At 41.2% G+C, this 11,991-nt stretch overlaps 2 protein-coding genes across 4 annotated transcripts in view; both read right to left on the bottom strand.

Annotated features, from left to right (window-relative positions):
* Positions 1-3,908: 3,908 nt before the first annotated feature.
* On the bottom strand, positions 3,909-5,927 carry TTC32 (tetratricopeptide repeat domain 32). The gene is made up of 3 exons (XM_057431791.1): positions 5,785-5,927; positions 5,542-5,702; positions 3,909-4,508 (listed from the first exon to the last, which is right to left on the bottom strand). The coding sequence occupies exons 1-3, from the start codon at positions 5,910-5,912 to the stop codon at positions 4,381-4,383; spliced, it is 417 nt and encodes a 138-aa protein (XP_057287774.1). The 5' UTR covers positions 5,913-5,927; the 3' UTR covers positions 3,909-4,380.
* A 1,611-nt stretch (positions 5,928-7,538) lies between these two features.
* WDR35 (WD repeat domain 35) overlaps positions 7,539-11,991 on the bottom strand; it is a 47,580-nt gene continuing 43,127 nt past the window's right edge. For 2 of the 3 annotated variants that reach the window (XM_057431747.1, XM_057431750.1), the window contains 5 exons: positions 11,285-11,449; positions 10,091-10,231; positions 9,126-9,282; positions 8,093-8,333; positions 7,540-7,837 (listed from right to left, as the gene is read on the bottom strand). In XM_057431747.1, the coding sequence (XP_057287730.1) occupies positions 7,687-7,837; positions 8,093-8,333; positions 9,126-9,282; positions 10,091-10,231; positions 11,285-11,449 (855 nt within the window). In that variant the 3' untranslated portion in view covers positions 7,540-7,686. Of the gene's footprint in view, positions 7,838-8,092; positions 8,334-9,125; positions 9,283-10,090; positions 10,232-11,284; positions 11,450-11,991 lie in introns of all 3 variants that reach the window. The other variant, XM_057431748.1, reaches the window with a different exon arrangement.

The raw sequence follows: 11,991 nt of genomic DNA, 5'->3' as shown, positions 1-11,991 counted from the left end.
CGGGATGAAGGTTAAATAATGATGATTAGATGCCAGCTCTTCATTCCCCAGTGCTGACAGGACACTACCTCCACACATATGAGGTCGTTGCATAGCAAAGGTTCCCTCACTCTGCAGTCTTGCAGAGTAGACTCAGGTAAACTTGTCTGCAGCAAGTGGGATACCGCAGACCTTTCCATTTTGCCCTGGAAACCCAGGATGAGGTGCAGCAATGCTCCATATGTATCCACCCACCACCTGGCCAAAGGGGAGACCTTTCTGGATATGCTGGGAGGAAAAGGGAGAAGGTGAGACAGACCTGCATTCCCATTTCAACAGGCATTTCAGGATCCCACATTCTCACAGACAAGCCAGAGAAATTCCATGTCCTTGGTTCCCTTCTCCTACCTTGGTTGCTGTTCATTACAGATGTTTGGTATTCTTTTACACTGAATCACACAAGTGTGTTAGGGTTAGGTAGTCACTGTTCAGCTTTGAGGGTGTCTCTCCCAAGCTGATTCAGCCATGCTCTTACATGGTGTATTGCTCTGCATCTAGGTTCTCCTGGGATTAGTCCTTCCTCCCAGGTGTTGTAGATGGGGCAGACTGCAGTTTTCAGGCCCATGACTGTTGGGAGCTGTAGGAAGCAATGGTGTGGACTGCATCCAATCCCTCCATGCTCTTAGGCTAAAGGGATCCTATAAGGAATATCTCAGAAATAGTTAATCTTCAGAAATAGGCTAGAGTTCAACTCAAATGATCACGGCATACTGCTAGGTGACCCTCCACACTGACCAGATCTCACAAGCCTTTTTTCATCAAAAGCAACCAGCCCATCCATAATGCATGAGAACCACAGTCTGAGGTTGAACCTGTTGTACCGATTCAGCCTCTGCCTCTACTAAAAGGATTAGGCAGACCAACAATAATCTGCTAACACACAAGAATACAGACCATCATCTTTCACCTAGCAATCTTCAGTTTTAAACATTGTTTTTGCTTCTTTCTGAACCTCCTTTCTGATAGTTAGGGGAGAGCATGACCTGCATAGCTGAGCTTGACTGATAGGGTGTTCATTCCCCACAGAATTTGAATAGCGTGTCTTTCACTACTGATCTGCTTTTTACCAAGGTTACCTACTGAACAGGACAGCACATAGTGCAGTCCTCAGCTCTAACAGCCAAAGATTTTCAGGTTTTAATGCTGAATTACCTCTGTTGTCCATTCAAAGGGAACACACATGGAAAAGGAACACATTCTGGCCATTTGACCCATCCCTTTCCCTTCAACGTGCCACAGCTTTCCCTTTGGAATGGCTCCCCTTGTTCCCCATGCTGCATCTCACACTAAACTTACGTGAAACACTTCTCATGCTGCTCTGTGCCCTGCTAACCCAGGATTTCATCATAGCTTCCTATCTTCCTGTGTAAGCAAGGGAAAGGCCTCGTAACACTACAGTTGTTAGACAACTCCTCCTTCTGTGTTTCAGTAGGACAAATTGAATACTAGGGAAAAGCCCAGGGTGATGTTGTTCTTTGCCTTGTTCTCTGAGCAAGTTAGATTTTAGAGACTGCTGTTCAAGATAGAAGGAGGGGGGAGAAACCAACACTATTCTGTAATGCATTGAGGAAATCCTACAGTTTTTGTAAGTTTAGAGGTCAATCACCAGGTGAGAACATGCTGTTACTCATTGCCAAATTAATCCCAGCTATGGGGAAAAAACTGGAGGGGCTATCAGTGAAGGCTGCATGAAGGAAAGAGTCGGAGGGTTTTAGAAAGTAGGTTTATAGGTAGGAAACCCTGGGAAAGCAGCTGTGAATTACTTACATCTGAAACATTTCTGGCCAGAGTAAAGAGACAATGTACATAAGCAGCAACCACCTGCTAGACTTACTGGTGCAGTGCCATGACTTTTGACTAGCAAACACTTCACAAGGGCAACAGAGTGGGCAGACAGGATTGACCCAGATGCTCTGCTGAGAGTTGTAATTCTCAAGCAGAGACAACCCCTGAAGCCCAGTGAAGGTGGAAAGCCACAGTACCTCTGCATCGCAAAGCATCCAAAGCACACAAGCCCTGCTCCTTTTACAAGCTGAGACCTTGTCTGAATTTCATGTGGAAACATTACATAAAAAAAAATTTTACTACTTGCAGGACAAGGGAAGTTACTAAACACATCCTCCTCTTCAAGTTTGGGTTTATTTTCATATGGATAGGAGTGGTTTGTACCCTTTCAACAGCCCTAAGTGAAAGAACACCACATACTACTACTTAATAATTTCAGACTGAAAACCCCAATTAGTCTTGTGATGTAAAACCAGAGAACCAAGTGACTCACATGCACGAGAGGGGAAAATGTGAGAACTTTGCTGGCCCAAATTACCTTGAAAGAATTTCAAATTACACCAAAATGCACCAGGACAGTTCATACTTTACAGAAGAGGCAAGGAAATACTGCAGAGAATCTGCAATAAAATTGTTCCCAGTCCAGTGAAGTATTTACATGTCAACAATGTGTTAGAAGTAATTAAGCCACGTCCACAAAACACCACAAGCTGGAAATTAAGAGGGATATTATCACTAGAATCTTTTTTTCTAAAATACTTATTTGCTGTTAATCTTCTGATTTTTTTTCTGCATCCTGTCATTTCAAGTGTTCTGTGCAGAACCATATCTGCGATCTCTCCTCTTAAAGCAAAACTTCCTAGGTGATATTCAACTGTTCATACTCTCTTTTCAATTTTCTTGGCATGGTAAGTCAGGAACAAGCTTAATTCTAGCTCACCTTACCATCAGCCAAGAGCTGGTGTGATTTCTCAGGTTTTGAAACAGACATGGCATAAAACATGTCAAGTCCTTAAGTTGTTTCAGAGGCAGAGCACTAAGATATAAAATGGAAGCAAAGCACATGCTTAATATATTCAGAAAAGCCATAATTAAGCTTTCAGAAAAAAAGAAGTCATTGTTACGACATCACAACCTGCTTTCCAAACTGCAAATGGCTACCTCCTGCTATCATGCATTGTATTTATTTATCAGGGGGGTTAGAACTAGATGATCTTAAGGTCCTTTCCAATCTTAACCATTCTATGATACTTAAGTAACTTCAAAATTGCAGCTGGCAAGTGGCAGGAGCATGAGAGGTAAATGCAGCATCTTCTCAGCCTCTTGCTCCAAATTTGCTGACTGCAAATGTTGCAGTTCCATCCCAAAGCTGAAAGTGACCACAGCAAGGTCACTGGGGAACAGTTCAGAGACTGTTCTCATGACCTACCCAGAAGGTCCCACCATCTTTAGCAAGCCCTGAATTTGTGCAAGCTCTAGGATCATCCACGCAGAAACTCACTATAAGCAGCAGAACTGCCATCAGCACTATTTTTAAAAAAACAAAAGTTCTAATGCTCATGTGGGCAATCAGAAAGTATTTCTTTCATTAGAACTTGCATTGCTATGAACAGGCAAGGATGCTTCTTACTGATGATTTACAGATGTTAGCAATGGTCCTCCCTATGACGGAGTAGTGAAGCTGCCTGGGCATTCATAGGCAGCCCTATCAGAGATTTCACATGGTATTTTTCAAGCAATCGTTTTATGTAACAAGAAGAAAGCCACAACTCCTACTATGAACAGCCCAACTACATTATCTGAAATAAGATCCATAAAGACAACCATGAGATTAAAATTATGTGTTCATTTTTATTCATTCAATTATTACTCTGTCCAATATTTTTACAACAGGATTAAAAAAATTAGATCCTGCCTGTTCAGGTAATTTAAAACCACCTCAACGGGTGAATCAACTTACAGAGGACTGAATGCTTGTGCCACATTCCCCATGCCAGGTACAGATGGTGTTTCCTAAAGAAATCTGTGTTTCTGTTAAGTGTTTTTTAATACAGAAACACTCTGAAATCAGTTACTGCAACATCTCCAGTACACCACCTTGTAACTAACTGCATATTTAGCTTAAATTTACATCTGAACATGGACAAACACTATCATTATTAAATCACTGTACTTCTCACAAGCTCCAATCTTAAGTACTTACATGTTTTAGTGATTTTTCTTCCCTATGAAAGGCTGTTCAAAACAATCTATGAGAGTACAGAAACAGTTATAACAAGAGAACTACAGACTTCATCTGCTGTCAGTAGGCTTCCAGTGTGTTTATAAACTACTTCTGTACAAAAATCTCTACAAGTGTCTCACGGAGATCTAACATTATGCTTTTCCTCAACACTAAGAATATACAAAAATAGTTCACTTTGCAACCATAATCCATTTTTAACTTATTTACCCCAAACAGGGTTTCTTTAGCAGGCCGTAACAGATGCAAATGATCCTGTGCTTCATCCATCGATGTCAAGAATCCCACGTTTTTGCACACCAGTAGCCGAATTTTCAATAACCCCGCTTTTGTTTTTCTTCTTTATCAAGAATAGCCTGCTTTAGACCCAGTGCAGCATCTTCAAACTGGGGGTTTAACTCTAATACTTTCCTGAAATCTTTCATGGCGTCATCAAAGCATCCTGTCCCGAAAAAGAAAGGAAGAATCATCTTTCTGTAACTAACATACCACAATTGAAGAATACCTCCTAATATTTTCACTGACAAAAAGTAGTAACTGTACTTACTGGACTCATTACATTTGGGTTCTCCCAAGTGGGAGTCATAGGTCTTATGAGCATGAACCAGAATGTGTTATTTTTGAACCTCAAAGGGCCTTAAGGCCCAATTCAGCCAGCTTATTCCAAAAGAAGTATCCAAAAGGTCCTTGCCAATAGCCAGGCTAGCTTACACCTAGAACACAAGCTTACTGCTTCACAGCCTGTGCCCTTGGTTGGGCTCTGGCCTTCAAGGGCTCTCTCTAGTCCCTCAGCTTCTGGGTCTTGACTCTGCAATGGAGAAGCCCGAACAAAAAGCACAGGGGTGTCATTTTCTTTTGGCATATTCAAAACTCAGGCAGCAAATTCCCTAGAGTGGGCTGAGAGCCCATCACTGGCTGAGAAGGCCGTGCTCACTACAGCTAAGGCCAAGAGATACATTCCCTTCAGTTTAATGGCAACCATCGGAAATGGCCAGTATTACCCGAACGCAATTTCTTCCAAAACCGGAACTGCATCTTTCTCCTTACTTTTCCCTGAATAGCATAATTTCAAATGACACATCAACGCTTCTGCAAATTGCAGTATCTAACTGCATATATAGGCCAGACTTGAAGCCAAAATGTCCTGTAATTACTTGAAAACTGCGTATCTCTATCTGCACCGTCCATTTCTGGTAGGAGGTCTTTACCCCCCCTCCCTGTGCCAGGCAGGTCCCTCCATCTGCAGAACGGAGGGAATTATGCTCCGGCTTCAGGTGACTCCTGGGACAAACACATCGCCCTGGGCTCTTAAGTGAGCCCTGGGAGGGCGTTGGGAGAACTCTCTCCCCTGGCGGAGGTGACCGGGGCTGGCAGTCGGGGCCAGGCTGTGCCGGGGCAAGGACCGCCGCCAGGATCGCCCAGCCCTGCCCCAGGGCGCCCGGGAGAACGCTGGCGTGACCGGCCGAGGCCCGTACCCAGCCGGTAGAGCACCAGGCCGCGGTTGTAGTAGGGCACCTCGAAGCCGGGCTGGCACTCGATGGCGGCCGTGTAGTCCTCCATGGCGGCGGCGAACTCTACTCGTAAGTACTTGATGTGGCCCCGGTCGTTGAGGGCGGTGGCGAGGTGGTGGTCGGCGCTGCGCGGGGACAGAGAGCAGCCATTACGACAGGACGGTCCCCCCCGTTCCACACACCCACAGCCTCCGCCCCGGCACGTACCCAGGCCCCGCGCCGTAGGCGATGAAGCGGCTGTACAGCTCCTCCGCTGCCGCCAGCCGCCGCCCCGCCAGCTGCGCCTGCGCCGCCGCCAGCAACTTCGTCGCGCCGCCCGCACGCTCCCGCTCCATGGCGGCAGCTCCGCCGCGCCGCAGGACGGCGGCCGAGCGCCGGCACCGGACCGAGCGCCGAGGGAGCCGCGAAGGGGGCGGGCACTGCCCTCTGATGGACGTGTTCACGAAGGAGAAGGTACCAGGACGGGAAAAAATACACAGTAGTGTTTAATATTTTCCGTGCAAAATGGGGTTTATTCTCACCTGGCCTACATTTAGGCGAGAGGTGTTACTTGCACAGAAAGGCTGTGCAGAAGAGGCACAGAAAGGCTGTGCAGAAGAGGCACTGCGGTCTCTTCCCAGAAACATCTGGATGCACACACGATGTCAGGGTCGAGGTCGGTGGCTGATGTCCAGCTGGTCTCAGGAAACTCACTGCATGGAGCAGGGCCTGCAGCATTTCCCTAGCCGGGGCTCAAGCTCGGCCATAAAAGACAACAGCACAGTTCAAAGTAAACCTGTGTGCAACACCAAAAGGACAACACAAGAAAGTCCAGAGGAGGCCACAAAGATGATCAAAGGGCTGGAGCACCTCTCCTATGGAGACAGGCTGAGGGAGCTGCGCTTGCTGAACTGGGAGGAGAGAAGGCTCCAAGGAGACCTTAGAGCAGCTTCCAGTTCCAAAAGAGGGTCTACAATAAATCTGGAGAGGTACTTTTTACAAGGGCATGTAAGGACAGGACAAGGCAGAATGGCTTTAAACAGACAGATAGGAGATTTAGATTAGGTATTAGGAATAAGTTCTTTCCTGGCACAGGTTGCCCAGAGAAGTAGTAAATGCACCATCCCTGGCAATGCTCAAGGCCAGGTTGGATGGGGCTTGGAGCAACTTGGTCTACTAGGAGGTGTTGCTGCCCATGCCAGCAGGGCTGGAACTAGATGAGCTTTAAGGTCCATTTCAACTCAAATCGTTGTGTGATTCCTTAAACTGCTGTGTACAACAAGGATGACAGTTCAGCTCTTGAAATCTGTTCAGCAGACGTCAGCTGCTTGTTTCAAGCTACTTAAAGGAGTAGCTTGTTTCCAGATTCCAGTCTGAAGGTTCACAGAGGCTCCCGTTGTTGGCTGAAGACACCACCACAGCTCAAGAACCCAAACACAGATTAACGGCACTGATTTCTAAATATCTGCAAGCCCTTTATTGCTCTCCTAGCTTTAAAAACAGCTGACTAAAGAAAACAGCACAAATATATGCCTAAACTGGTACCATCACTGTAGTAAAACAGTAGGAGAAAAAACATATACAATATTATCAGAACTACCGTGGTATTACTTAAACTCAGGAATTATTTATTTTAAAAAACAGTAAATTTTGAGAAAACCCAATAGTTTCCTATGGAATTATGAAAATGAAAAAAGGAGTTTGCCCAGAGTAAAACGTATTAAGATGAACTGACTTTCAGTTCACATGGTTTTGAAATGAGGTTCAATTTACAATTAGAACAGAATACTTTTACCTTAAACCTGTGTAAAAAAAAAAAAAAGTTAAAAATTAAAGTGTAGTAATACAGTCTTCATATAAATGGAAAGATTTTTTCTTATGGGTTTTCTGAGGTCTATGTTTCATTTGGTTGGGTTTTTTGTTTGGTTGGTGGGGCTTTTTTTTGGTTGGTTGGGGATTTTGTGGGGTTTATTTGGTTTGGTTTGTTTCGCTTTTTAAGTTATTCTCCTATAGTGGCAATATCTGTTAGAATACAATATTTCAAAATATTAGCACATTAATCACTAACATTTTAGAGACTTTTTTTAGGATCTGAAACATATATGAGTATAAATAGTCCTTTATCTTCTCCTATATTGTGCTGTGGCACAGAGGACAAAAGCTACGACTGCTTGCCTCTTTGGGTTTCATACAGTGCTTACATACACTGCACATCCAGAACCGCTGCTCCAGGATCGGGTCTCCTGTTGCAATACATACAGGAAGTTTCCCATCTATGCTACTGGAGGAAAAAGAAAAAAATAAATAAATAAAGCTGAAAGAATAAGAATATAGTTTTAAAATAGCAAGACAAACTTGTGCTGTAGGTATTTGCAGGACAGCATAAACACCTGCATCATTCTTGCCCAATATTTGGTTTAAAGCAGCAAAATGACAAATGAACTCAGTCACACAAAACCTGCTAAAATGCAAAATACAGACAATAGCAGAAAAAAAATGCTGGTATTATTACCATGTCATGTAACTATAAACCCACCTATCAAGCATGTCATCCAGGTCAGACTTTTTGTTACTCTTCGGACTATGTCTTGTGAATATCTCTAGAGCAAGGTCTTCATACTGTTGTCTCTGCTCTGGCCTAATTGTTTCCAAGGATTCTAGTTTAACAAAGGCTTTTGAGCAAATATCAAACGCTCTACTTGCACATGCACAGAGTGCCAAAAGAGAATAGATTTCAACTGCAGGGATAATGTCTTCATAATCTCGCAAATGAAGAGCTAAGAAATGAAAAATTCCAAGGAAATTATTAGATGTCTTCTGAGAAGTGCAGGCATTATATGAAATACTTGCTACTAATTGACAGCATTAATCTCACAAATAGGGCACAATGAACCAATGTCTTTTCATTGACATGACTGTGAAGGATGCATTAAAAATAAGTAAGGGGGGTTGAGTGGGGAATTAAAGTGTCTGAGACACTTTTTTTTTTGTTTGAAAACATGTTATTATAAGTATTTGAAATGGATCTCCATTACTTGGAAAAAATATAGGGCATTATTTGCGTGTGTAACTCCCACAATTTTCTTTTTATGAAGCTCTACAGAGAGGTCCAATGTGAATTCAGACATGCATTATAATGTAAAGAAAGAAACAGACAACAGAACATCCACAGAGACTGTCCAATTTAACCAGGTGACATTTGGCGAGTTATATTTGCATTGTCTCCAAGAAACTACTTTCCAGGTATCTTGACTGCAGCCACATTCAATTCATTAGATTTCCTTCCTTGGATATAAGGAAGAAGTTCTTTACTGTAAGGGTGGTGAGGCACTGGAATGGGTTGCCCAGGGAAGTTGTGAATGCTCCATCCCTGGCAGTGTTCAAGGCCAGGTTGGACAGAGCCTTGGGTGAGATGGTTTAGTGTGAAGTGTCCCTGCCCATGGCAGGGGGGTTGGAACTAGATGATCTTAAGGTCCTTTCCAACCCTAACTATTCTATGATTCTATGGTCTTAAATTCCATGGATCAAGCAAGAACAGTTTCTTTACACAGTTAAAAATAAAGTCCTACCTGTTTTAAGTGCTGCTTGTACAGAACCTTTATAGAGCTGTCTTTGCGCTAGTATGAAAAAATGGTAAGCCTCAGCTCCTCGCCAAGCATTGTCTGCAAAGCAATTAGTTGAAGAAAGAACATCTTCTTCTAGCAAACCAGCCAGAGCTGAAGCAGTCTGAAAACAAAGCAATATCACATGTAATTTTGATATGAACCAGATACAGCAGGAAATGGAGGTATATGAAAAGAACTTTTCTGCATTTTGTGATTACACCACTGTCTTGTGTTAACTAGGGAAAATATAAAGACATGGACCTAAAGTGAGCATTGTTAGGCATTTTATAGAGTCCATAGGCAGAACATATGGTGCACATTTTAGAAGATAAATGTCATATACATGTGTACAAATATATTATGTGCACATCTGCAGACTGGTTCATAGTTCGGATTAATACTGCATTTCAACACCAGAGCTCTTAAAAATGTTTAAACTCTTTCATTTGTGCATGTGAAGATGAAAGCTTGAGCAGAAAAAATCTTCTATTTGCTTCCCCCCTATCTGGAGGCATCTCCCTGTTCAATTATAGCCAAGATAGCTTAATCTAATCACAGATCTGTCTTTCGGATTGATACTTAACCCTAAGCAGGATTAAGTATTAAGTAAGCATTAAGACAGGAAAGTGAAAGTCTTGCAGGAAAAAATAAATCTGGACTTTCTTAGTATGATTTTCACTGTTGTAGTGAAAATATTAACACATTACACTTAAGAAGAAAAATATCTATTAACACATATGATTTAAATGTTTGCAAATAATACTTTAAACATTATGTCTCTGTGGAAGACTTGCTAAAGGAAAGCTTTGTTCTTAGGAGGAAAAAAGGTTATTTAATAAAAACTGTAATAGCCTCATTAAGACAGCTTGCTTTATTCTGCCGAGGTAACACATACCAGAATTCAAGAAAAAAGAAAGAAAATACTCTACCTCTGAACTTTTTCCTTTAATTTTTCCCCTTTGTACATTTTGTATTTGCTCATGACATTGTTCTATAAGTAAGGCTGACAACACATAAAGCTTTTTAACTCGCAAAGGCTTTGTCCTTTTCTTTGACTCTTCATCTGCAATCTTAAAAACAAAACCAAGGAATTTAATGTAGATTAAAAAAATTATTAGAAGAGTCACTTCATTCTCTTGGATAACTGCATGCTTGTACAAACCTAAAAATCATGCCACAAAAAAATACCCTGCAGTTAAATATAGTAATTCAGACTGCAAACAGAACTATAAATTAAAATGTCAAAGTGAAAAATGCACATTTCTCTATATTTATTTAGCTAATAAGTATATAAAGCCAGATTCCCAGGAAATATAATGCAGTATAACCCCATATAAGTCTATTGACAATATAAAAAAATAAACTAAAAAATAGTCATTTTAAAACACTGAAGTCTAAGAAATATGTAGCTTTCAATAACGCCTGGTGGTTTTCCTAGAAAAAAAGAAGGCTTTTGAAAACAGCATATAAATACATATTTTTTACTTTAAATATTTGCTGTAAAAATTATATATCACTCTTACAGACTTTATGAGCCATGTACAGAAATCTCTACAGACAAACCAAATACAAGCAACATCCTTACCTTAAAGGCACACCATAGCATTTTCTAATTGAAACAACCAATTGAAGAAATACCAAAAAATAACTAAATTTATTTTTTATAAAAATTTAAGAATAAAGGCGATAAAAACCTAACCCGGACAACATATAAAATAACATGAAAAATGAACCCAGGCTGGTCTGCTATACTCCTTTACTAGGTAATCGTTGATCTTGACAACAGGATGTTTTCCAAGGTGCAGTTCATCTCATTCGGAAGTGAAAGTCTCCAAATAAAACAGTCAGATGGTTTGTGTTCTGAAAGTTTCCTCTCCATTGGCTACAAAGGACATCTAGGGTAACTATTTCAGATAAAGACACCTGAACTTCAGAGTTGGATTCATCTTTGCAGTATCCTATATGACACCTGCTTATTGCCTGTATATTGTTAACACTAAAATAACCCCAAGAAAACCAAAGTAAAAAAAAAATAAAAACAAGAAAAAAAAAAAAAAAGCATGGAAAAATAAGAGCTAGTCCAAAACCCCAGTTATTTGACATAAAAAGAAAACCTGTAATACCTTGAACATGAGCTTAGCAGCTTCAAAGAAATAATTTGCTTTACGATAGAGTTCTATAGCATCAAAGATTTTATTCTTTTCCAGTAAATGACTTGCGTATATGGCTAACAAGGATCCAATCTCTTTCATGTTGTGATTTTTAGCCAGCTCCACAGCTTTATCCCACTAGAAATGAAAGCAGAGAATTACCATTTTCAAATACAGAAAGCAGACCTCATTTTTCTCAGAACAAGCTGGTTATCCATGAATAGTTTGCAACATTTGTGTGCAATATTTCATCACCATTTAGAACCAGGCTACTATAAAATTAAAGTAAAAAGCAAGAGAAAACAAAAGCTAACATCATTGCCAATCATGGGGCAGTGGCCTGTGAAACAAATGCTGGACCTCTGTCCAAAACCACATACAAGGCAGTTGCTTCTGGTTTGATAAAAGCTTTGCAAAAATTACTTCATTGCTGCTCACATTGATTTCAATGCTTCTGAAATTACTAAAACTCAGACTCTCAAAAGCATGTCTAAAAGAAGATTTCAGCCCATAAGCTTAAGGCACAAACAGTAACACTTTATTTATCCTTCTATACACATTTTGTCTGTGAATTTTCCTGATCTTCAACAGCTTGGCTACTGTGTTTGCCCCAGATCAAAAGTTTGGCAGAACTCAGAGACTTTATAGAATCTCATAACCTAGTAGCCCTTAAGATCCAT

This window comes from Pezoporus wallicus, unplaced genomic scaffold, assembly GCF_028554395.1.
Source record: "Pezoporus wallicus isolate ANWC-B61680 ecotype Strahan unplaced genomic scaffold, APGP_CSIRO_Pwel_v1 contig_161, whole genome shotgun sequence".
In the NCBI taxonomy this organism is placed as follows: Eukaryota; Metazoa; Chordata; class Aves; order Psittaciformes; family Psittacidae; genus Pezoporus; species Pezoporus wallicus.
The sequence above is the reverse complement of the archived record's forward strand: the minus strand, read 5'-3'. Positions and strand labels throughout refer to the sequence as shown.

Bases quoted from the DNA above. Each gene is read 5' to 3' on its own strand.
- TTC32 (XM_057431791.1), bottom strand. From the start codon at position 5,912: ATGGAGCGGGAGCGTGCGGGCGGCGCGACGAAGTTGCTGGCGGCGGCG. The intron at 5,703-5,784 runs GTACGTGCCGGG...GTCCCCGCGCAG, and splicing joins GCCTACGGCGCGGGGCCTGG to CGCCGACCACCACCTCGCCA. The intron at 4,509-5,541 runs GTACGGGCCTCG...TTTTCGGGACAG, and splicing joins CCTGGTGCTCTACCGGCTGG to GATGCTTTGATGACGCCATG.